The 27,339-nt window shown below is 38.9% G+C and overlaps 1 protein-coding gene across 16 annotated transcripts in view; it reads right to left on the bottom strand.

Moving 5' to 3' along the window:
- TRPM3 (transient receptor potential cation channel subfamily M member 3) overlaps positions 1 to 27,339 on the bottom strand; it is a 656,939-nt gene that overhangs the window by 176,297 nt on the left and 453,303 nt on the right. For all 16 annotated transcript variants that reach the window (XM_087823176.1, XM_087823170.1, XM_087823177.1 and 13 more), the window contains exons 4-5: positions 15,841 to 16,054; positions 12,131 to 12,255 (exon numbers count right to left, since the gene is read on the bottom strand). In XM_087823176.1, coding sequence (XP_087679302.1) covers positions 12,131 to 12,255; positions 15,841 to 16,054 — 339 coding nt within the window. The remainder of the gene's footprint in view (positions 1 to 12,130; positions 12,256 to 15,840; positions 16,055 to 27,339) is intronic.

The raw sequence follows: 27,339 nt of genomic DNA on the forward strand, positions 1-27,339 counted from the left end.
GATTCTGGAGAATGGTGAAGACTGAGGGGCGGGGGGTGAATTTTTCTGCCAAGCGCATTCAATCATCTGAAATTGTTATTTTAAGTCCACACTGTTCTTATTAGACACCTTATTTAAGTGGAAATGTGGAATGTAAAAGAACTGCCTCATGAGATAAATGAGTCAGGTTCAAAATGATCATCACTGTCTTATTTTTTGTTATTGTTGTTGTTGTTTTAATTTCACAGTGAATTACATTACCTGAAACAGAACAATTCTGTGTGGTCTTTCAGATTTTTGATTTAAAAAGTAAGCAAAACCTATTGTGAGCTAGTTGCTTTATACACATGAACTATATTCCTTGCAACAGTCAGCCGAGGTAGAGGTTATTATGTTTATTTTATAGATGAAGAAACAGGTAAAGTAGATTTTCCAGGAGTTCATGATGCACAGAACCAGAATTCACACCCAGGTCAGCCTGATTCCAAAACCTATGCTTCTTCCCACTTTCCCCGCTGCTTACGCACAATGAAAGCAACATGTGTTGCAAATCTACTCCTAAAGTACTTAGGTAGAACCTTCCCTCTAGACAACAAAAAGGAACCTTCAGCAAGCTCAGTGGCACACGGCAATGCCATCACAGGGATCCCTGTGCTGAGTCGTCAAAACAGACAGGACAGAAACACATGCTGTGTGGGTTATTTCTGTGCCTTTGTGCAGTATGTACATTACCTGTGAAGGTGAGATAGATGCTCTTGTTCATTCCCAGTATGTAATAACCCACCATGAAAAAAGGTGTGGTAAGATTGAGTGGTTTGTTAAAGGAATTACAAAGTAATGTAATAAGGACAGTCTTCAACAGTAAAGATCTCATGAAAGTCACCTTTTTTTTAGATCTCGATGCTGATTTTGAAATTCAACATTTCTATGTGCCTGGCAGTCACAATCTACTCAACAAATAGTGAATGAATGAATAGGGCAATTTGAGACAGACATGCTTTTGTTCAAAACTGGAAAAAAAGCCCTCTCTTTCCTGAATTGTTTGGGAGTTGATATAATCTAAATTTAAAATGTGTAATTGTGAGCTTTTGAAATTCATTTCTTTTAATATTTGTCCTATTTGTTAATGTAGGATTAATATAACTAATTGATAGCTTCACTTTAGTTGGCTCTTATTGATAAAGGAAACCCAGAACTTTTTGATTGTTGTTTCCGGTCATCACATGGAACAATACTCAATTACTGCTTTGTCTACAGTACTGAATGAGAGTCCCCCAAATACAGAGACGATGGTTGGCTAACTCCATCCCGAGCTCCTTATCACTGGAAGAGTAGGTCGCTTGTGGTTGAAATTCCCATTTTGTTGTTGCTCATTTCTGACCATAGAACATTCATCCTACATCAGAGTGGACGTTAATAAATATTAATGCTCTGTTGAAAGAGGCTTAGCAGAAAGGCTTTCCCCTGTTCTTAAAGTGCCTCTGCGTTGTGCTTTTGGACAAAAGAAAATGCTTTAGTTTCTGTCTCCCCTTTCCTAACAGAAGGCTCTGCACCAAGAAGGCCCAAAGCAATTCTGTGAGCAGCAGGGGACAGATCTTCCAGAGGTTCAAATCCAGACATCTGTTCTAGCTGAGACATGAGGACATGTTTTCTACTTCCTGGGAACCTAGTTAAAGACCATCAGTGAAAGTGACATTTTCAAATGAAGAAAGGCATGAAAATAATTCTGGGTCAAGCTCACGTACTCACCACAATCTGGGAATAAAAGGACAATTAAGTCATCAGACTATATTCTACGTATCTGTTTGTTTTACCACAGGATTCTAAGGACACTGGTGCTCCTGTCTTCTGAGTGTTGGCCTTCTTTTCTTGGGAAACATGGCACATCAGTTCTCTGGGAGCACTAGTACATTTGACAGGACAGGAGGTCAAGTTTACAGTATCACTCATGCATTTTAATTTCTTTATCTTGTTGCTCCCCATTTCTTTTGATCTTATGTGAAGGGTAAATTAAAGGTGATCATGTTTCGCTAGAAATTTTGTCTGCTGAATAGGGGATATAAATCTAAAATAATTAAAATGTCCTAATTTATTTTCTAGTCATCATTGGAGGAAGATGTGCTGACTCCTGGAACAATTCTGAATGTATGAGCCATGGAAATCTGCTTGAAACCCAGTTCTGCAAATGGCTGTGTGAATCTGCATCTCATATTTTTAATCTCTGAAAGGAAAAAAAGTGAAACCACTTACCTTGGATGAGATTATGTGTAAAGTACCTGGCACCATGCCTGGCTCCTAGCAGGCAATCTATAAATGTGAGTCTTTTCTTAAACTCTGCTTTATTTTACCAACTATAAAGTGATTTTCCAATTGCAAATTGGTGACCAAAAGGAAACAATGGGAGACAAATCACTGACTTTTGTTTTACACAAGGGATTTAAATGAAGCAATGTAAGTAAAGGTAAAAAATTAGCAATCAGTTGGCAAAACAGGCAAGGTGTTTTTTCTTTGTGGTGTCCTCCCAGGCAGATTATGAGGGTGATGCTCTGTAACTATTTGTTGATTAACTACAAAGCAGGAAATAACTTCCCCAATACTTCTGAGGACTGCATTTTGGCCTAACTTGCCTACAAAGTCCATTTGATATTCCTCATTACAAACATAGTGGCAGTCAACTTTTGTTTGAGTCTCAATTTGCATATCTACAAAAGATTTATTGATCTTCCTGTTATGTTCTTCAAATAGAGAAAAATAATGCCTTTGCATTACATAAGTACAAATGAATTTTTATCTTCAACAAAATTTTGGAAGTAATGCATTCACTTTCATTTTTAAGAACTCATAAAAAGAGGACTTTTTAAAAATGTGTGTGTGTGCGCATGCATACGTGCTTGCACAGTAAGAGAAACTGACATATTCATGACTTGCAGGTATGTTAGATTATTCTACCATGTTTCACAGCCAGTGTATCCTAAGAGTCAAGCCCTAATGACTTATAGCATCCATTGTATGTCATGGATCACCTTCTCTCTTAAGACTAAAGGATGGTCCAAGTTACTCAAGAGAATTGAGAAGAGAGTCACTCAAATACTTTTTGTGTCTTATAGTTCAGATGAAGAATCTGGAATGAGAAAGGCTGACTGGCGTCTAAAAGGCCTGCATATCAATTGATTTCTCATGAATGGTGAATACAGTAGTATCTAGATCCAGAAGGGAAATTTGGTTAGAAATGGAATTTAGAAACTTAGTACTCTTTGTGTATTATGGGTCAGAATACCTCTAAGACTGGGGTGGGGAACCTTTTTTTCTGCCAAGGGCCATTTGGATATTTATAACATCACTGGCGGGCCATACAAAATGATCAACTTAAAAATTAGCTATGAAAAAAGCTCCTAGATTTATTGAATTCCCAGTCCCACCTATGGTTGCCTTGGCAGGGCCAGACTAAAAGATTTTTCGAGCCATATATGGCCGGGGGCTAGACGTTCCCCACCCCTGCTCTAAGTATTCTTGTCCCTCAAGAGTAGATGAGAGACTTCTTCACTCATTAACCCACTGTACAGGTTGGTAAAATTCTGGTTCCAAGGCCTTTGTATACCTTGACTCTGAAACAAAGAAGGAATGAAGTGGCAGCTGTTTAAGGGGTTAACAGAGGTGAAGGTCCTTTAAATAAGGCATTTGTAAGGTCAAAATCATTGCCAGGAAGGACTGATCCAGAGGCACTGAAGAAAAACTGAACATCCTTCATGTGCTGGTGCCAGAGTGCTGCATTTATTTGCCCTGGAGGGGCTTAAATTGGTCATTTGGGAGCTGATCTAAGACACTTGCATGAGTTTTCCCAGCTATTTTCATGAATGCTCTGGTCACACCCAGGAGTACATATTAGGAAGTCAGGAGATGGGCATTCTAGTTCTAGGTCTTCTAGTTACTAATTTGTGATCTTTAACAAGTCTTTGAATTCATTCATTCTTTTACTCACTAATGAAAAATGTCTTGAGAAAATGAGTGTGATAAGTACTATTGTACTGGCTTGAGGAGACGTATAATCTCACACCAAGGCAATGTCTCACAATAAAGTAGGGGCTTTCTACCTCTAAAATTGATTCTGGACAGCCTGCGTTAAAGAGTACAATTGTTTTTTTCCAAGTTAGTGCAAAACAATGACCCTCTGTGTGTTGGCTACAAAAAAAAAAAAAAAAGTAGCTTGCTTGCTCATGTCCTGAGTCTCTTCCATTTTGCTGTGTTTTCTATAACACAAGGGCAGTTTGGTCATCTGTGACTCCTTTCCTGAACAGAATTAGAGTTGAATCAGGTTTGTGAGTCATCAATCACAGGTCTTCTGCAATCCCAGACCTTATTACCTGGTGAGGTGTGTATCAGCAATACCCAGGCAAGTAGCAGGGTAGGGGATGTGTGTCCACAGAGTCATTCTTTCCCTCCCAATAGCACTATGATTTTAATTTAGGCAAGAAGAAAATTAACATTCACTGACCACTTTATGTCAGGCACTGAGATAGACACTTTCACATGGATTAATTCATTTCAGGCTTATTTTATAGGTAAAACTATAGAGGCTCAGAGAAATGAAGTGTCTTGGCCAAATTTGCTCCACTAGCACTCTTTCCTCAAACCCCCATATAAATTCCTTTATAGACCAGGAGACATTTAAAGGGAGGACAGAGGACCCAGCCTCATTTTAAATTTCTAAAGGATATTATTGTTTTGCCAGTGGCTTAGCTGAGCATTAAAATCCTTCTGACATCTGGTCAGATTATTTCCAGATGAGTCCTCTAGAGCTGTAGAGTGTACCGAGATCAGCAAAGGCACCAGCAGGCAGCAAAATGGGGTTTGTGCTTTGGGGAGAGAGAAACAAAAGAGTGGTGAGGTTCTCTTAGGATCAGGCGTGCGATTTTGGGAGAGAAGAGGGGATACTGCTGAGAAGTGGGAAGCAACCTCTGTGTTTGTGATAAAGGAACATGGGGACTGAGAGAATGAAATGGAAAAAAAAAAAAAGAAAGAAAAGAAATAAAGGCACTGTGTGTCCTTATAATCACAGAGAGACCTGTGCTAGTGGGGACACTGGCTTGTTGTATACTATTCAGACAGCTCAGCTGTAGGTCTAGGTATAAAGCAGGGTCATATTGAAACTCAGATGCTGCCTCTTAGCTCAGCAATTCAAACAAGAAAGCAGTAAACCCAGGGATCCATCTCCAAACAGGGCCCACATATTTTAGCTGTGTGACTCCCACTAAAACCCATGGGAAGAACAATTACACCGTTCTGCAGCACTTTGAAATGTGCTCAACTCGTGGGCTATGGAGTCACACCATCCTCATTCCAGCCCTTCCCCTTGAACAGGCTCACTTCCCTCTGTCCTGTCCTGTGGGGAACCATGTACCATTCACACACAGGGCTTACTGGCAGTGGGAAAAGACCCTTGAGTTAGAAAGAGGTTACATGCCTTGAAAATCACCATGTATCAGTGAGAAAAATTTAAAATATGTTCAAACTCTGAAAAAATCTTCCCTTAGTTTAGGCTGGATTCAGTGGCTCACTTCTAAGAAATAGAATAAAATAGAAGCACCTACACACTTGTCAGTCAGGTGACCCTATTCGGGTTCTTACCCTCTGTGTCTCAGTGTCTCCATATGTAAATGGGAGATTAACAATAATAATAACCACCTCATTAAGGTGTTGTAAGGATATAAAACTCATAGAACAATGCACATATGAACTCAAGTGGATGGATAGCCATTATTATTATGGAGAAATGGTATTGCATAGTAAGTAAGGATATGGTCTTGGGAGCTAGATGGCCTAGGTTTAAATCCCAGCTACATGCATTATTAGTCATGTAATACTGGGAAAGTTACTTAACCTCTTTGTGGTTAGTTTTACCATCAGTAAAATGGAAAATGTGATAGAAACACTAAAACTAACTTTTACTGCCATTAAGAGAATTAAATGACTAACTGTATAAAAGTGCTTAGATGGGTGCTGATATTCATTAAGCTCTACAAAAATGTTAATATTATTATTGTTGTCGTTGTTGTTATTTCAGTGATAAATGATACACCTCCAGGCTAAAACTTTCATATCCTGCCACCAACCCTTTGCATACATATTCTTTCTTTTCTCTTTTATTTACAAGGGTACAGATGGTTAATCTCCCCTTGAGCTCTGGACTCTTTCACCTCAGGGCCTCTCTAGGACTTATTTTATGAATTATCTCCCTATATCTCTAGCTTCTTTTCTACCATAAGCATATAAACAAACTCAAGTCTCTCCTATCTTGATGAAAAGATTCCCTCAATTTATGGCACCCTTTGGCTACTCACGCATATCTCTTCTCTTCACAGTCAAACCTATACAAGAGTAGTTTCTACTTCCATCTCTACTTCTCCTTCCTCAACCCATTAAAATGGGAGCTTGCCCTTCATCCTTCTTCTAGTACACAGTGAACCAGTGATGCCAATGATGTCAGTCTTGATAAATTGGATGAACACTTCGAAGTCCTTACATTCCATAGCCTCTCAATTCTATTTGGCATTGCCCTTCACTCCATCCTGAAACACACATTCCCCTTGGAATCCATAACACTCTCTGGCTTTGCTCCTACCTTTAAGCCCTTCTTTTGATTTTCATTGCAGGCTGCTTTCCTCTGCTCAGCCATAAAATACTGGAAGAGCATCAGGATCCAGGTGTAGACCTTCCTTTCCCTCATGCTACACACTGTCCCTTGATGATCCCATCCACCAGAATGGCTCAGATAATTGTCATCCTTATGTTGATGCCTTCAGGAACCAGATCTTGCTCCTGAGCTTCTGCCTTCTAGTCTCACTGGCCTGCTCGATGTTTTCCCATGGAGATCTCAAAAGAACTTTAGAATCAACATGTCCATATCCAAATTCAACATTGTCTTCACTGCATCTGCATTCCCCTTATAAGTAAATGTAGCCTAGAACCTGAGTGTGGCCCAGGTTCAGTTAGCATTGGATCTTGTGTAACTGTATCAGACTTGGGTGGGTCTCCTTGCCTCAGAACTTTTCCTCTCGTATCTCCTGGATACATCTTATCTAACATCGTAATGAAAGTTCAATAAACTCTGCATAAGGACTACTACTGTGGTAAGTTTTCTGAGCTTAGGATATGAAATCATACTTGGCTTGCCTTAGAAACCAGAATTATCAATCAGTGGTATTATTAGACTTGACTTTTTTTGGCTTGAAATATTAAAGTTGCATCAAAAGGACACTTTCCAATTAAATAAAATAACTTAAAGATTATAAAATTCTGAGAATAAATCTATAATTTAGGAAATGATAGGATATCTTTGAATGTCAAGATAATTTGATAACCACATAAGATAATGTGTTGGAAATCTCCCCAAACACAATTTTCATCCTCAAGTTAAAATGAACAGTACTTTTTCTTGTGATCATATCTGGGTTTTTAATTTGACATGTGTGTTGTTAATCTAGATTTGGGGAAAAAACAAATTATAAAGTCTACAGAAATTGTTCAATTACCTGAAAAAAATTGGGGAAGATTGTTTTCTAAAGTAATACAAGTCTAAAATGAGTCATATGAAAATTAAAATGCAATGGAAGTTCTTTCTTGACTTTACACTGGGGGCACTTTCATAGTCATCTATGCAAGTTGAGATTCTCTAAGGACAAAGTGAAGAACTCTGGCCACTCTCATTGAATCTATTCTTAGTTTAATTTACAGTCATACGATATTTCCCAATTATCTCAGCTAATAATAAGAACATAAGATCATTAAATATTTTCTTCTACCTTACTTGGCACAGCATTAAGAGTATGGGCTCTGGAGACAGTGGCTCTTCGTTCTAATCCTCATTTAGTTGCCTTACTATAAAAAAGGATAACACATACCTCATAAGGTTGATAATATACATGCCATCACAGAAAGCACCCTCAAATAAGAGCTAAATAAACTATAATTGCCATGATTATGATTATGCTCATAGAAATTTTATGAAGATAGACAGAACAGGTGTTTTTATAGTCCACTTAGAGATGAAACAATCAAATCTTATGGAGTTTAAATGACATGCCAACGTTTCATGTTCACAAAAAGTATTATATCAGTGGTTATTATGAAATAAACAAAAATAATTCAGTCCCTCTTTTTGAAGAGTTATTCATTAAGCTGGGGGAGAAGACAGTTCTGAGGGAACCGCAATCAGGATATGACATTACGGGTGACGTTAGTCAGAGAAGGTGTCTTGGTGGAAGCGAGTCCTGAGGTTAGTCTGATTGAAATGTGGAATTGTGGGTTGTAATAGAAGAAAGGAGTAGTAAGAATAATATGAAGAAATCATCAGGGTTAACCTCAATAGCTGAACAATGTACATTTTCATGTCTTATGTCAAGACAAAAAAGTATTACTATCTCAGTATTCATAGCATTATTCCTAACCAAAGTCTGTTATATTAATTTATTAATTGAGAAAAGAAGGATTTGGTTAAACAGAATAGAAGACATTTAAAGAATTTATGCTAGTTTTATCATTCAGTTAAGTAGATCATGCACTTCTTAAAGGGTTTAGAGAAAGACCTGTTCTCATTCTACACTTTGCCCACAGACCCAACATACTGAACTTGAACCATCCACCTTCCACCTTGAGTTGCTAAATATGAAAATAGTTTTCTATTCATGTTTGGTTAAAAAATGCCCTCACTATAGTCACTATAGTATGATCAAGCTTGGGAGTAGGATTAGAGATAAAGTTGTACGATAAGGTTGTGAACTAGTTAAGATCTATCATAGTATTTTTTCCATAATGTTTATTTTCCTTGTAGCCTGAATCTCATCATGCCCAATCCAGCTTCATCAATATTTATTGAGCACCTACTATGTTTGAGGCTCTAATTTGAGCTCTGAGAATCTAAAAATGCATGCCTTGCATCTTTAAAGTCTAACTTAACGTCTAGCTAAGAGATTAGACCTGAAGGGAGGTAAATGCTTCAAGATATCTAGAAGCAGACTCAGGGCAAATGAATCTTTTTTCTATATGTTTAGAGCTAGTTTTGCCTTTATAGTAGCATTTCAAAGGTATATTCATATTCTGAGGTGAATAGCAACTAGCAACTGCTGTGTTGGCTACTTCTATAAATAGCATAACTCTAGTAATACTTGAATGTTCAGCTTCTAAAAGTGCTCATTTGACAGCCAGCTCCACAGAAATAAAATAATCTATATTTTCTATCAGTTGGGCAATAAATCCACTGCAGGCATAAGAAATGGAACCTTTCTTTTATTCTTATATTTTTATTTATTTCAAGTAAATTTCTTAGACTTCCCTTGACATTTATTTTGTGCCATGTCAACATTATTCTGGAATGCAGACAGAGGCTTGACCAAAAATGCAACTATTCTATTTTTTCATTTTGATAGAATTCTGAGGTGGTCAATATTTTTAACAATACATTAGTTTTTCCCCCTGTTAACTGAGGTTTATTTTTTGATGTTTATTACATGCGTGTTTAATGAGATAAAGTGGAAGAAAAAGGACAGAGGCACTAAATTAAGCTACCTATGAAAATTGTTACAATTACTTAAGAAGCTTACCAGAAAACACTTCTATTTTGATTCTTTTTAGGGGTATTTTTACCATAATCACCAACATTTTATTAAAATTCTACTTCTATGACAACTTACCATTACATTCTTTTTGCATGATCACATTAGAATAGCAAACACATATTAAAAATTCCCTCAAACTATGTCCTAATATACACCAAATAATTTTGCTCCATTAATTTAAAGCTTGAAAAACAGACTCTATTATTACACAAGAGCCTGAGAAATTCTATGCACATTCCAATTCCCCAGTGTTTGTGAAAACTGTACTAGCGTGGTTGAAATTCAGTGGATCTTGGTCAAAGATTTACTGAAAAACTAAAAGGTAACTGCTTTTTCCTATGTTCTCTCCAACCTGCCAATTTCATTTCCTTTTTTCTATGCTCTCTCTGCAGGTTCACTTGGCTCTTGGTGAGCTGTGGCTTGCCTTTATTAGACTCCTGTGAGCAGGAACAATGAATGTGCACATTTTACTGTACACACAGTGGCTTTTTCTGCTCTCTGGGCTGGTATCGAGACCATTTTTTGTTGGAACATCAGGCAATGTACCTATATCCTATTGGCACAGGCATGAATAAGATCGTATTGGTATACAAGTGGGAATTTGGGGAGAAAGAAGAGGGGAAAAAAGAGCATAGGAGGAGGTAAAATCAGAGAAAAATGCTGGAATTGGAAGAAAATAAAACTCAGCAAAAACAAGTAAATGTAAGATAAGTACTGTCTTTCTGCAATTATGTAAGACTTACAAGACCAACAAACAGAATGTTATAAAAAGGCCAGCATCCTCCGCAAATGCTTAGGTAACTGAGATAATTATTTGGTTTCTCTCTCTTAAATAAATAAATAATCAGCTTCTACTTATTCCTAGGTCATCTGAATGAGAAAGTTCCAAAATGCCTCCCACACCAAAATTGAATAATAATAATTTAGGCTTACAATGGAGATCCTGAAGCTATGAATATTTAAAAATGACTTCTGAATCATCACAATGTTTTAAATAATTAATTCATTTGTTAATAAAATGTGATAATAAATGTTTTTGGCATTAGGGCACTGTAGCATATTCTAATTCTTTAAGAAATACATTTGTTCTAGGTCACAATCAGCATATACTGAAAAGCCAACTTAGAATCTAAGGCGAATATTAACCCAAGTATACTCCATCCATGATTAGTCCCAGACACCCTGAAAAAATTAGTAACATACTTTTACAGTCAGTTCTGGCTGTATAACACTTTGGGAATTGCTGCTTGAGATATTTAATTTGTGTGTGATATCAAAGAGCCAATAAATTTTGTTACAAGCATATTCCAGTGATAAAACTGGTATCTCATTCCTTACCCTACACATTCTGGATAAATTAGCATGTCTACGTGTAATTTGGTAACAGTGATATGGACACTTCTCATAACTTAAAATAAAAGCCCTAAAGGATTAAAAGAATATTTATTTACTGCTTGCATTTAATGGTATTTGATTTTTTATTCAAATTATTTTGTATTAAATTTGAAAAATTGCATATATTGTGTTGCTTTGAAATAAGATGGTTTCACTGCATTGCAATACAATAGAAAAAGCAGTTTTAGACCAGTTAATTCTCAGCCTCTTTAAGTTTTTTCTCTTTTGGTTTTTTGACAGGCCTCATGGTACTTGTAGAAAGCTACTTAGCACATTTGTTAGACACTATGGAAGGCCTGGGTTGGGAAAGAAGGCCTATTGATCTGATGTAGCGAAGCAATGAGAAATAGTTAATTGCTAAAATTATTGGGGGGGAAAGTAGTGAATAAAGTATGGCCACCTGTGTACCTAGCTTAACCACAATGTCTATCAATGGAATTTTGAGCAGTGTTATATGGGGGGAAGTGTGGTGGTTAGTAGTGTGGAGGCTGAGAATGACCTGTTTGTAGTTTTAAAAAAGTATAAGCCCAAGTTCTCTCCAACAAATGGTTGATTGGCATCAAAATGGAAAAAAGAGGTTGGCACCCTGCTGAATTTGGTCAAGGCTTCTGAATAGTTCCAGAATGGGAAGTAAAGAACCCTACTATGTTTACTTCTCGCCCAAGCGTTCACTGAATGAAAGACCAACCTAGGAAGCCACAGGCTCAATGGAAAAAATTTTCCTTTGCAGCGTTCCCAGCCTAGGCAAAGGGCACTCAAATAATAAAGAAGCTGGAGACCTGGGGTGAGAAGAGGACCCTTTATGTATCAGTCAATGAGTTCATGTTAATTCGTTTTAATGTAACCTTGCCAAGAGCACTTGCAAGATCTGATGGGTGAGGCAAGACCATAGCTTGATTCAGACTGAGAAAGCAGTTGATAATTCTTAGGACCTTTCTTAGTCATAAAAATCGACACTGGAGTTTTCATAGATAGATTTTGGAAAATGAATCGCCTCTTAATAATGATCCCTAATATAAGTTTCATTCTGGGAGGTAGGGACTATAAGAGCATGGTAATACGTATATTTTGAATTCTAATTTTATTTAACTCCTTGATATCACTTCTATGAGAAGTCACATACAGGGGAAACTCTTAGGACTTACATCTCTTCCAATCAGGTCCTCCTGGTTTTCCACAATTCCCCAGGGGGCAATACCTATGGTACATATCTTCCCTCGAGACTTAGATGCATGGTCCTTCAAGGCATCTCCAACATGACGAATAACACCTAAGAGGAAAAAGAGAAGTATTACGCTTATCTTTTAAAGCAATTACTTTCCATTGTTCTAAAAGAAATTGTGGTAACTCTTTCTCCCAAGATTAAATGTACTGAATATAAAATTTTGACATATTTCTACACAAACTGCATGTGTTTATGTGAATATAAACTTGTGCCTCTAATGCCAGATACATTTGCCAGACTTGTATATGAACTCAGGCAATGTATTTCTTACCCTATCTTATATAAAAAGTGCATCTAACGTCTATAGAAACATAAATACAATTCTTTAAACTTGGGAAATCTTTTTCTTGTATTATAAGTATAATGATATGTTTAGCATGACTTAGAACCAATTCCATGACTGCATCCTATGAAAAGCACCATATATAATGTTATATTAAATCTACACCACAGTTTGTTTAAGAGTTAAGGTCATTCAAATAGAGTAGTGACAGCTCAGGTTTTGTCAGCCTTGCCTTCATCTTTCTATTTATGGACACATAATGTGCAGATTCTACTTGTAAAAAAATGTTGGCATATCTTGTGGACAGTTTATGTTAAAAATATATAAATACACCTTTTTATCTTTATCATTCTAATAGATTTCCTCTTCTGTCATGATGGCCTTCCCCATCACTGTGGCCTTTCTCACAATAGTTAAAAGTGAGAAATTCAGTTTATAAGGTGGTAAAGGGACCTATGGCTTATCTTTTTATAAACCACTTGAAGAAGGCACAATTTCTAGCCCTGCCGGGCGTGGCTCAGCGGGTTGAGCATCGACCTAGGATCCAGGTGATCAGGGTTCGATTCCCGGTCAGGGCACATGCCTGGGTTGTGGGCTCGATCAATGACTCTCTCATCGTTGATGTTTCTGTCTCTCTCTCTCCCTCTCCTTTCCTCTCTCTGAAATCAATAAAGATATATATATAAAAAAAAGAAGGTACAATTTCTAATCTTTTCACCTCCCTTTCAAATGATCATTTTTTTAATAGATGATATGAAATATATGCTCTAAAAGATGATGTTTTCACTTAAAAATTTAACCCATTGCTCAAGGGTGAAATTTCTAGTTCCATCTCCTTATTATGAAAGCTGATCTGGATTTTATTTCTTCTAAGTTTGAACAGGATTGTGGTTTGCATATCTTTTTAATATTTTTTAATTGATTTTAGAGAGAGAAGAAGGGAGAGGGATAGAGAAGCACTGATGAGAGAAACATCAATTGGCTGCCTCCTGCATGCCCCCTATTGGAGATCGAGCCCACAACCTGGGCATGCACCCTGACAGGGAATTCAACCAGCGACCTCTAGGTGCATGGGATGACTCTCAACCAACTGAGCCATACCAGCTAGGGCTGGTTTGCATGTCTTGAATAGCTCAATATGTCACCTAACCTATTCTGTCATGAGTCACAATCACACATGAACATGTCTCCTCTAAAAAAAAACTCCCTGAGGGAAAGATTAGAGGGTCAGTGTCTTACACAGCTTTGTATGTTTCAGGGGCTAGCGCAGTGTAGGGGCACAGAAACCATGCACTGAACTAAGCACACATAACACACCAGGCATTTGAATCATGGGACAGGACATACATGTGTAAACAACTCAATTCTGAAATATTCATAGGATGAAACAAAAAGATCCTCCTTTAGAAAAATCAAATAACAAAATAGTGTAAATGGCCACTAATCCACGTTGAGCTTTCTGGGAGTGTTGAGAATATCAATTTCACTTACTAGCTTATTTATGGATCTCCTAAGTGAGAGCACTGGTTTAAAAAAATACAAGAAATAAAGCTGTGAATATTAATGTTAAAATTTTCCCCCATTTATATGCAAAATTCCTTTCAGGGCCAATCCTGGACAAGATGTTTAACTTCATGATATGCCCCTCCATCTGCCACAATTCCACCATTTTCTCTTACCTAACCTGAGTGTGCCAGCAATAGAATCTCATATTGGGTATTACATTGAACATTAAGGCTGGAGTGAGGCAGAGAGGAACTCTTTGGTTTACAGTATTTATGCTGCAAATTCTTCTTTTGATATTAGATGCACTTCATAAGAGAAGAAAAACAATAAACAATGTTCCAAGTACTCAGAAACAGAAGACAAGTAAAAATTCCTTTTGAACCTTTAGAAATTTTGAGTTGGCCTCTACATGAGGTGCAGGTTATGTCAGGGGAGCAAAAGGCTGACTTATCCCGGGCGAATGGTGCCCACTAAGCTGCGAGTGAATGTTAGAACCTAAAACCTAAACAGTCATTGAAAGAAAATTGCTCTGTAGATATTTGATTACTACAAAACCAACAGTGAAGAGCTGCTGAGCAGGTCATTCTAAGACTATGTCTGTTTACAGACTGAGTCAGGATTTCACATAACCATTAGGACGGGCAATCTGCAGAGTTCACTGCTGAAATGTGCCTATGGAGTTCCACACTGAATGGTCACAAATTCTAGGTATTGAGGAGAACTCTGAGTGCAGGTCTTGCTCAAACATCAACCAAACTACAGGCAAAAGAATAAACAACACTGAGATAATCTTTTATTTGAAACTCATTGATCCAGGGTTATGTTAGAATGTTCCAAGTGTGTCTACATGTGCAGACTTTGAGCCTTGTAACAAGTTTGAATTAACTCACTGCAACATTACTTGTGTACTTTCAATTGGCACTTCAGACTCCGGCTGGGGAAATATGTCAAAACAATTTCCAGGCATCCATTCCACTCTCTGTTGCACATTAATTCTGCAGATAAGCACTTAAGCGTAAGTGGGTTTGTAAGAATTGGTTTGACAGCTTGCCTGTATCGCAATATAGAAATGTATTTGGCAAGTAGACAAAACTGTTTGGAATTTAGAGTGGAGTGTATCTTCTACTAATGTGGAGATTATTTAGTGAAATATTTGAAATAATAAACAAATCACACTCTGGGATTTGCTATCACAATTTATGTTTCACCTGGAAAGGGGATTTTATAAAAATTAAAGCTATTTGCATCAAACTTAAAATCACTTAAAGAACAGAGGCGGAGCTTGTAATTTAGAGCAAAAGTTATTCCTTGAAGAATTATTGGGTACAGCATAGGGAATATAGTCAATGATAATGTACTAACTCTGTATGGTGGTCGGTGGATACTAGACTTATTGGGGGGATAACTTGGTAAGTTATATAAATGTCTAATCACTATACTGATCACCTGAAACTAATATAATATTGAATGTAAACTGTATTTAAAAAATATAAAAATTTTTTAAAAAGAATTATTGGATGTTTATTTGGCTACTTGGGGTATTGAAAATATCCTATGAAATTTCATTAGTACATTTAAAAACTCTGTATAGTCATGCATTAAACATCCCAACCTGTTTCCTATGTGTAAGTAATTCTTCTTGGTTGAGAAATAACAGTTCAGGTATTATTGAGGTAAAGGAGGGAGAGAGAATCAGTGAGAGGAGAGATAACCAGTGAGTATGGACACATGGGTAGGAGAAGCTGGGGGAATGTAAATATATTTAACCTTAGGAGAAAACTTTCTTAGTCACAATGTTCTTGTGGCCCTATGCTGCCTTTCTCTGCTCCACTTCCAATTACCTGTGTTAACCCCTCCAGTGAATATCCACGCTCCGGTTGTCATGGCTGCTTTGATGAGACCCTTCCCAAAGACTTGCTTGAGTTTTGGCTGGAGTTCAAAGTTCTGCAGGCCCCCATGGACAGAGATGAGAAGCTTGGGAAGCTCCAACTGCCATTCCTTGGTCATCAGGTGTAAGAGGAGATCAGGTTTTGTATCGAAAGACACTCGCACATACTGGAAGAAGATTAGCATTTGATTAGACAGGGAAGAGATGGCTGGGGCTGGTTATCTTTAGTGATTGCAATGATATATGTACTCAGATTTTTAAAAAGGAGCAAATTATCTGCTTTGCCAAATGAACCTTCATTAGACAGAGGAAGTCACCATTTTTAAAGGTTTTCTTGAAATTGTGAATTACTACAAACTTTCAAATTATTTGATTTTCTTAAATGCAGCACAAGCACAATTTTTCACTGGGATATGTTCTTTGCTTGAAGGAAATCATGTTTATGTTTTACCAACATTAACATTTGTGCAACAGTTGAAATATTTCTAAAATTTCAATATAAGTAATCCCTTTATACTAGCTGGACTGAGATGTAACTGTTTCTGTGACTTTATTATTTTTAGAGGTTTTGAAGAGTTCTACATAATGTAATGAAAATTTTAAACTAAGGTAACAGTTGATTATATTTATTTAAACCTATAATAACTGCATATCAAATGTTTCCTTTTTCTTTCAAAGAAGACAAGTGACAAAAGGCATAACAATGACTCTTGCAGTATAGTTGAAAAAATTAAAGTGTATAGCAGATATAAGATATTACCAGATGCAACCAGAAATAAAGTTATGATAAGTATATATAAATGAAATGCCATAAATACATATAACAATAAACCTATGTATATGGTTATCTATGTCACCACATACATAGATAAAGCTAATGCTCTTTTCCAAGTCCTAGAAAACTCAAGCCCTCCCCTTTCATGTTCATAAATCATTCTAGTGTTTCGAAGACTTTCATTGACTTTTCCTGAGAATGCAAGCTCATGTTGATGCTATATAACTCTCAACTAAACCAGTCTGATATTTTTTTCTGGTTGTTTCTTGCATGTTTTATCTCCCCATGTTGCAAGATCTTTGAGGGGAGGGACCATGTTTGACCTATTATTTTTTCAGTACTCTCTATGAAGTAGTTACAGTCTTAGAAATAAGACTTAGAAATACCTTAGCAGTCATGGGAACTAGAAATCACCTAGTTCAATTCTCCTGCTTTACAGATAAGGACTCTGAAACTCAGGGAAGGTGAGTGACTGGGACCTCAGAGCTAGTTATCTAATTAAACACTCACTAATCCATTACTGCTACCCTGGAAACTCTAGGTTGAGCTGTGCTTCTCACACTAGCATGCATGACTCACCAGGAGGACCTTGAAAATGCAGGTCCTGATTCAACAGGTCTGGGATGGGGCTTGAGGTTTGGCATTTCTAACTAGCTCCCCAGGGACCACATGAGTAGCAAGGATTACAACTCTTTCCCAGACCACGGATTCTAAGTAGTGTGTCGTGTCTTTGTCATTGGGCCAAAGGGAAGAAAGACCACTCAATATTGAGGAAAATCAAAGAGAAAAATAGAGGAAACACTGGAAGAATTAACTCAGGTCATGATAAATAGGAAAGTATAGCCATTGACAAGCTACTCAGCGTATCTCTACCTACCTAACTTCTTGTGACCAGGACTAATTCTTTTACAAAGGAACATGTGGTTAACTACAGCCCACCCATGATAAATAACACAAATACTGGGTGTCCCTAGTCCTTTGGTGTTAGCCACTATTTGTGATTTACTATGCCTTTCCCTTCAAGAAAAAGAGGCAAGGTAAGAAAAAAAGGAAGTTCTTAAATAAATCAAGTTGTTACTTTTGTTATGTTATTGTTTAGCAACTCAATGAAATGGTTTTGGGTGATAAGAAAAAAAATTCTGAGATGTTTCTAAACTAAAGAGCAGGCTAGAGAGTGAGAGAAAGAGATCCAACTGTTAGTCTGTTGATGGCTGCTGATCAGCTAACAAAATATTTCTCACATTCCTGTTTTACCCCTTGGAATTTTGGATTAATTTCCAGGTGGCTATTTCTGCAGTTTATTTTAGCCAGGTACCATCTAAATCCAGGAACCTTCGCTCCTTTACAGGCGATCTTTCCAGACTGCTGCCCACAGCCAATCCACAGGAGTGGACATTTCTTTATGGGGACTCTGTTGTCCCAGAGCTGGTCCTGCTTCACCGTCTCCCACATCTCTGTCTATTGCTCCTGTGAATTCTCTGACTACATCTTCTTCCCCCATCCCCATACTTGATGTATTAAACTGCTTGCAACTTCTGGGACATTGGACATGCTGTCTTTTCTACCTGGCCATGCTGCTGGTGATTGAGACTCCATGCCCCAAGACCAGTCTTTTGGCTAGCATTTTTGGCTCAATAAAACCTCACTTAAAAAAAGTTCAGTCTTGGAAGTTAAAGATTTTTAGTTTAACATGAGAATAAGAGAATGATTAAAACTATGGGATAAAATAATATTTTATGATATCTGAAGGTTTAAAATTTTAAATTATATTCTTACACTTATAAAATAGGGTCATTCAGTCAGCTCTCCAGTGCTTGTAATTTAACAGCTAACTCTTGTGCTGAATCAGCAGCTTCAAAATCATAAATGACTATGCCCAGAGCAATTAATTAATTCCTGATAAATGGTCAGTGTGATTTGAAATTAGGAGCTATTTTAGTTGTCAAGATAAGCAATTCTGACTGTCCACTTGTGAGCTCATTAATTGCTAAGGGATCTCCTTACGAATAAGAAATGCTCCTAATCTGTATATTAAGTTTTGTCACCTGGGCATGACTCTGATGTGGTGACATGTGCTTACATTTCTGGAGTCCCAATTATGTGCAGCATCACACTCTAGCATCGAATAGTAGCCCAGTAAGTCATTTGGCCAATTTGAGCACCTTTTCTTGTGACTAGGAATGATCCTGACCATCTCACAGGACACTGTAAAGATTAAACTGTGAGAAATTCCTGTTATGGCAGCAAAATTGATACATGCAAATTGGGTGATGGTTATAAGCAGTCGCCTTATAAATTACTTCTGCATATAAAAGAATTCAAATAACTTGCCTTTAGCTTTTTCGCTGGCATGCCCTTCATAGTAGGGCTTTGTATCTCAACTCTTCGAAGTTATCTGGAGTGACTGGCGCAGGTGTTTACAGGGAAGTACTGGTCCAGAGGGAGAATGCTACGGCTGTTCCCGGCTTCCCACCCCATCCTTCAGCACATGCTCAAAAAGTTCCCCCGTTTTTAATTTCTAGAGATAAACTGAGCTCAAATAAGTTACCCATGTCCTTGGTTATCTCCCTTTTTCCTTTACATCATTAGGTTCCCTGACTGTCAGAAACCTTGGAATGAGCTAATGACACTTAGAATTGCATCTTAAGAATGCTCGCGTGGGAGAGACAAGAAGATGGCGCGTAGGTGGCCCAGCACCCGCGCCTCCCGCAACCACATCCAAATTACAACCGAAACACAGCACCGCCCTCACTCAGAGCCTCCTGACATCCGGCTGAACAGAAGCCCCACAACCAGGGACCTGAGGAGCATCGAGAGCGGGAGGAGGGGCGGAGACGCGGGCGGACCGGGGCTGGATCCTGGAGACTCGGCCGCGGGCCCGCACCCGGTGCCGCGGGGTAAACCCGGGAGGGACACCTTGTTTCCTGGAGGAGTGAAGGGTCCCATCCCCACAGCAGGCCCCCAGCCCAGGGCCCCAGGGCCGGGAAGAGAAATCCTCACAACCTCGGGCTGTGAAACCAGCGGGGACTGTCCCTGAGGGTCGAGGAGGCTGGGGAGCCCCAGCAGCTCCTCTTAAGGGCCCCGCACAGACTCACTCGGATGCTCCCTCGGAGCCAGCGCCGGGCAGCAGCCTGAAAGGACCCGGGACACTTGGGGAGGAACTAACCTGCCTGAAGTCGGGGTGACAGGTGGAGGGTCAGCTTTCTCCCAGGCAGAGGAGCTGGCAGAGGCCATGGCTCCTTTGGTGAATCCTCCCCCACACAGCCGGCAGGCAGGCGCCATATTTGAATCGCCAGCACCTGACCCACACCGTTGGCCCCGCCCCGTGATTCCCGGAGGCCCCGCCCCTCCCCACCTGCAGCTCATCCAGGCCGTTTCCAGCGGCTTTTCTGTGCAAGTGGCCTCTCGAGCCCCATTCTTAGGACTTTCCTAAAATCTTTCATATAAGCAGCAGCTGGCCTCAGCGTGCCCCATACCTCTCAGTAAGTGGCCCCAGGCCTGGCACCAGCAGCAGCCTGCATTGGTTCATAGCTTGGCCTTCCCTGGACACCTCTAAGCCCAGCACAAGTAGCAGCCAACTACAGTTTGCTGGGTAACCTTGGCCAAGGCACTGGCAGAGGCTGACTTTGCACCTCCCAGGAGGCCCCAGAGACAGTGCACCCGGTGGTCAGACTCGACCACGCTGGATTACAACCCTACCACATCCACCAGTGACACACTCAAGGGGCGCACTTGGTGAACACCAAAACCCCACTGAAGTAAATCCTGCTCCATAGGGGTGTCTCCAGCACAGCAGCCGTTTGGCTGTAGTTGCAGCTGGTCCTCACAGCTGATTGGTCTGGGGGTCAGTTCCTCCCAGTGATACCAACAGCAACCAAGGCTCAACTACAACAGGACAGTGCACACAGCCCACACAAGGAAGCACCTAGAAGGCCCAGCTCAGGTGACTGGGGAGGCTGAGCCACTGGACTCTATAGGACACATACTACACAAAGCCACTCTACAAATTCCAGGAGGCATAGCAGCTCTACCTAATACATAGAAACAAACACCTGAAAGCAGCCAAAATGTGGAGGCAAAGAAACATGTCACAAAGGAAAGAACAGAAGAAATCTCCAGGAAAGGAACTAAATGAATAGAGTCAAGCAAGCTACTAGATACAGAGTTCAGAATTATGATTATAAGGATGCTCAAGGGTCTTAGTAAGACTATTAAGGAAACTAGTGAGATCATCAATGACATAATAAAGAAATGAAGGCTACACAAACTGAAATGAAGAATAATTTACAGGGAATCAACAATAGAGTAGAGCACACTGAGAATCAAATCAGCAATTTGGAGCATGAGGAAGCAAAAAACACCCAAACAGAAGAGCAAAATAAGAATACAGAAATATGAAGATAGTGTAAGGAGTCCCTGGGGCAACTTCAAGCAGCCCAACATTTGTATTGTTGGGGCTACCAGAAGGAGAAGAAGGAGACCAAGAAATTGAAAACCTATTTGAAAAAATAATTACAGAAAACTCCTACCTGGTGAAAGAAAGATTTACAAGTCCAGGAAGCACAGAGAGTCCCAAACAAGAGGAACCCAAAGAGGCCCCACAGCAAGACACATCATAATTAAAATGCCAAAGGTTAAAGACAAAGAGAGAATCTTAAAAGCAACAAGAGAAAAGCAGGTGGTTACCTACAAGGGAGCACCCATATGACTGTTAGCTGATTCCTCAACAGAAACTTTTCAGGCCAGAAGGGAGTGGCAAGAAATATTCAAAGTGATGAAAAGCAAGAACCTACAACCAAGATTGTTCTACCCAGCAAAACTGTCATTTAGAACTGAAGGTCAGATGAAGAACTTCACACATAAGAAAAAGCTGAAGAAGTTCATCACCACCACACCAGTACTACATGAAATGCTGAAGGGTCTTCTTTAAGAAGAAGCTAATGAACAAAAGAATCTGATGAACTAAATAGATCCAGAGACACTGAAGCATGCAACAGACGGTCATATCTCAGAGGAAAGAGGGAAGAGGGGTGGAGGGTGGGAAAGAGATTAACCAAAGAAGTTATATGCATATATGTATAACCCAAGGACACAGACAATAATGGGGTGAAGGCCTGGGGAGGGGGTGGGAGCAAGTTGGAGGGGGTCAATGGGGGAAAAAAATGGGACACCTGTAATACTTTCAACAATAAAGATAAACTAAAAAAAAAAAAAAGGGGATGATTTGCGTAAAACAGAGGTTCTCTCGTTGAAACTGTGCTATTTGATGTATTCTTAAGTGCTTTGGAGGACAATGCATATAACATACCTTTCACAAGAATACATATTTTGAGTTCCAAACCACAAACTTATACATGAAAAATTTAAAGTTGAGACTATAATAGGTAACTAGAGATTTTCTTTTGTTCAAATGGAAGAGAGCGTTGGTAACTAAAGCTCTTGAGTTTTTGTTCTGTCTGGTGCTAAAGGTCTTTTTGTTCAGCAGGTGACTTAACTGCAGTTTTTCTAAGGCCATTCTTACTGCTTCATCATTAGAAATGTTACCATTCACTCATGAAAGCAGAATTCAACTTTACTATGGCCTCTCTGCACGAAGCTCGGAGATCACAGAGGTGTCACAAAACAGATGGTAGCCTTTTCCCTTTATGACACGCAGGTGGGCAGGGGCTGGAGAGTGGGGAAGCAGCCAGGACTATTTAGAACAGGCTGGGGCTGTTTAATTTAAAAAATAATCACAATCTTCCTTTGGCATTCTGAATCTGAGCTTCTGAGGAGCAATTTGGCTCTGACAATTAATCAGTCACCTCTTTAGCCCAAAGTTTCTACCCACATCACTTTACCCAGCTTTTTAAATGAAAATGTAAAAAACAAAAAACAAAATAAACAACCCCTGCAGAACAATAAATCTGGCTACACTCTTGGAAATGGTAAATGACAAATTCTCCTCCTAACACTGCAAAAGCACCTTTAGTTCTTGGAAATAAGCAATTGCTATTTGTTAGTAGTGCTTGTTCTGAATAATGCAACTACTAATGCTAAAATCTACTTAACAGTATTTTTAATGCCTTATGATCCTGGAGTGGGAAATTTGTCCCATTTTCCTTTCTTTTAAGAGATGTGACAAGCAATATTTCATTTTCTAATTCTTTGTAGCCACATTTTAGAAGAGTGCTTTTCATTAAAGCTGGGGCCAAGGAGAATATGTTATGCCAGTCTACTAAGACAATTTTGCTGATAGCAGCTTTTCAAGTCTATGGAGCCTTTTGCTTTGCAGCAAGAGTTGAATACTTGCGGTGGTTTAACGTATGTCAAAGCTCCCTAGAAAGGAAATATTGGGAATGTAAATGTGAGGTGTCACTGTTATTGGATTCCTAGTTTGATGACTCAGAACATTTTGGAAATGAAATGCCATTATAATTTATTCCATATTGTTTTTGTAATTCCTCAATGTTAGAAATGGGGTACTTCCAGATCATGGGTGCTAAAAAGCCAAAGGTAAAGGTTTAGAAATAATTATAAAACTTCAGTGAGAATATGAACAGGTCACAGGGGGTACTCTATGCTTTTTCTGGCAGAATTATTTAGTGTAAACTCTTGTAGAAGCAAGGAGATGGGAATTTTCTAGAGGGTAGATGGGTTCCTTGAGGAAGGTTCGTTCTTCCTGCTCTATAGGTCTATGATTGGGATCAGAAGTTTTAGTGACAAATTCTAGTTTTATTCTCAGATTGAGAAAGGCAGTGTCCATTCAATGGCCTGGAAACTACATGATGAAAATTGGAAATCAATGGAGCCATTACAAAACCCCTGCAATACCTTACCATGCTTACGGAAAGCTGCTTAGTTAGCCATAGCCTAGTGGTTTGCTATTTTGTTTTGTGAAGTGAGATTCATTTAATTTCATATTTGGTATGTGTCAGTCAAGGATTATTTCCAGATCAAAATTTGCATAATGCGACGTATAACAAGTTTTCAAAAGCCAGATTCAATCCCAAAGCATTTTAAGAGTATGCGGTTGTAGATGCCATGCTGCTGGTAGCCTCACCCCCCCCCCCCCCAACCTAGTGTCTCTCCCTAGGTCTTCCCTCCTCCCTCCCCTCCTTTACACACAATGCTCAGGCAATGAGGCTTTCATCCTGGCAGACTCAACAGTTAGAGCTTCAGGTATGAAAATGAGGTATAAGAATAGTTAGCTCAATTATATAAAAACTCTAATAAGAAGCTCAACCTGATCTGCTAAGCAGAGTAAATGACAAGGGAAAGCCTGAGAATTATGTGGGTGACCTGAGACGTTTAAGTACAAGTCCTTAATTAGGTTATACTTGCCTTGTCCACAAGTCAGCTCAGCGCTAATTAAAAGAGATGATTAGTAAGCAAATAAGAGTCTGTCTCATCAAGTGCAGCACTGCTTCCTTCTCTAAATAACCTACAGTCTCAGGTTAAAGAAGAGTCTTTGAGAAAGGACTCAATGTCTGTCTGATGTTGCTCTATCTTGCTGTTGTTCTAAGGCAGTTTTAAAAAGTTACCTGGAACCCACCCTTGAAAAACAATACTGAAACTGGAGCTTTAATATCTTAGTATCTTCATTTCTTTGGTCCCTCTGTTCTGACTTTCATGATGCATCTGAATAAACTGTCAGGTATCCCTAGAAGCCCAGGAGTGCCTTTTTTGGGACACACAATTTGGCAAGATGTGGCTTGGTGCTGAGAAGAGAAGGGAGTGAGAATCCTTCATTCACTGTCAGCTTTGAATGTCCTTCTCATGTCACTGTTTCTTCTCTGTATGTGTGAAAGAAACTGGCTTCATTTCTGTTTTACTAGAGCTTGTCAAGTCTGGGAATTGAGGACTGAAAACCACAAAGTACTAGGAAGGGCTCAGAAAATGATTCCATTAGCAACCTAGGTTGCAGCTTCACGAAGAATTCTTCCTGCTCACAGCTTCTGCGTTTAATGCAGCTCATCAAATAAGTGATTTTATACTTCTACCACAAAGTTCTCAGATTCCTTATAAAAAGCTACAAAAATAATGGTAACTAGCTTCCTTTCAAAACATGACTATAGTTATACCAGGCACACAGGACAGAGAAGAAACAGAACTGATGGGGAGTCCTGAGGAGCCTGTATTCAAGAACTATCTCTGTCATTAAATAACTGGGTGACTTGGAAAACAATTCAACTTAACTGGGCTCCAGTTGCCTCATCTATAAAACACGTAGAGAGATTTTGGATTATTTCGTATTTTTTAAGCCTGGCTGAACAGTAGAATAACCTGGCTAACTTTTAAAAAACCCTTGGATGCCAGTTTTTATCTCAGACCAATGAAGGAGACTCTTCCATGGGCATTTGTAGGAGCCCCAGTGGTCCTCCTGAGCCTCCAGGTTGAGAACCACTGCATCTGATCCCACCAGTGTCTTTGGTGCCCAGAATTCTGTGACATCATGATGTACTGCTTATATGATAACACAGGTACATAATGTTCCTGAGCAGCTATAGTTTTAATAATGTTAATAATAATGAAAATAATTTCAACAATGATTCTCTTTTCTCCAACTGTATCTTATACCAAACTCCAGTAGATTCTGCCTCACACTGTGTCCAGACCACACTGGCATTTTGGAGACCCAAGCACTTCATCTTGGGCTGTCTGAAAGTGAGAAGTTAATGTTATACCTTATTTTAAAAAATCAATGAAGGTCAAAGTTAATCTGCCCTCTGGAGTTTTTGACCACTTTGCTAAAATCATTTCAACTTTCAAATATTCTTGTCAGGAGCAGGGGACCAAAGACATATTAAGTTAGTTGACCTGTTTCACTAAAATCTTGGCAAATAATTAACCATGGCTTTCCATCTGAAGGCTGGCACTATTTAACAGAGAGTAGTTACTGATTTTCCCTGTGTCCAAATTGCATCCTTTTTTGTTGGAGTGGACATGAGATAAGGTTGGTGCAGAACGACCATCCTGCCTGATAAAACAAGACATATGACCTTTGGACAGCTCAACCCGTTTGTCTAGACAGGAGAATCAGAATACTTCAGGGCAAATATTCCAAGTGGACAAAGTGCTCATTGTGTCTGGTCAATAGGGGGACTCCCACTTGTTAAACATTTGATTGTAATAAAAAGAAAAACTGGTCCTCGTTTGGCTGATTAGATTCAAAAAGAAAGGTTTCCCCTTATAGTGACTGTTCTGAGGCCACCTAGAGCAGGTGAGACCTAAACTCAGTGCAGTCACATTGCTCAGAAAGGCAATGCTTATGGTTTAATGCTCTGCACTTGTCTTGAAATTTTTAAAAATTTTAGCCTTGAGTTAAAAATTTTAGGTTCCACAAGTCATGTAGTTAGTTGACCTTGCCTAACCTGCTTACCAACAAACAGCTCTGGGTTTCATAGAGCTATGTGAGGCCTGGGAGGGCTGTTAAAGTCCTGTGTCCATATGTGTCTGCTCCTCTGGAACAGAGTAAATGTTCTACCCACCTCTTCAAGTTTTTTCTCTACTGTTAAATATCATAATATACATATGCCATATATTAGCTGTGTGACATGAGGCAAATTACTTAACTTCTCTGGGCCTTAGTATGCTATTCTATCATATAGGAATAATAATATTACTGTCATAAACATGGAATGAGCTAGCATACACAAGTACTTGGCACAGTGCTGGGCACATAGATGTTCAATAAATTTTATTATGATTCCCATTATTATTTGCTATGGACCCTGGAAGCAGGTACAAAAGTATTTTGAAGGATACACCTTTTAACAAATTCATTTGGGTTTCTGGTCTCCAGGGTTCTTAGGGTTTCTTAAATTCACTAGACAGTTTTAGGAGGGGACAAAATCTCCGGTAGAGGAAAATTGTGGAATAAGAAGGAATCTTGGCTTTGTCCATCATAAAAGGTACAATTGCCACACAAACAGAGGTGTCTAATTTTTGAGGTCTATAGTGAATAAAGTACAGAGGACACCTGAAAACAGTATTTCACTTTTTGTTTTGCTAGAGTGAGCGGATGCAGGAGACTGACTCAATATGGAAGTCAAAGTGTGTAATGGGGTGATTACAAGCCACATATCTCTAGTCAGTGATAAGCTGGTGCCCACAGTGATGGCTCCTGCCAGTGACTGTCACTAATGCAAACTTATGCAGACTGATACTCCTGTGGAAATATTTTAAGATATCTTTGGACTCCCCTAAATAAAGGAGGCTGCTTCACTGTGCTATCACTATGTGCTTCATAAATATATTGAGCACTAGCTGTATATTGGGTGATTTTATTTTCTCTCTAAGTCTCATAAACATCTCATAAGGCAATCATGTCTGCTTTAGAGATAAGAAATCTTGAGGCTCATCTACATTAACTGGTTTAAACGACTTTCTGGCTAGTCAGTAAGAGAGTGAGTTCTATCTGATACAATTCATTCTGACTTTAAGATTACACATCTTATTTTAATTGATTCAAAGCCTCTCTATAACTGTAGTAAGTGAACTCTTACTAGAAGTAATAACATAGCAAACGTTTAGCTTTAACACCAGGCACTGTTCTAAGCATGTAATGTATATTGACTCAAGCAGTCCTTGCTATGGCCCTATATAGTAGGAATTAGCATCCCCATTTTGCAGATGAGGAAACTAATGCACTGGGAAGTTAAGTAAACTGGACAAAGCCACACAGCTGGAAAGAGA

This window comes from Miniopterus natalensis, chromosome 12 (assembly GCF_054644295.1).
Source record: "Miniopterus natalensis isolate mMinNat1 chromosome 12, mMinNat1.hap1, whole genome shotgun sequence".
NCBI classification, from domain to species: domain Eukaryota; kingdom Metazoa; phylum Chordata; class Mammalia; order Chiroptera; family Miniopteridae; genus Miniopterus; species Miniopterus natalensis.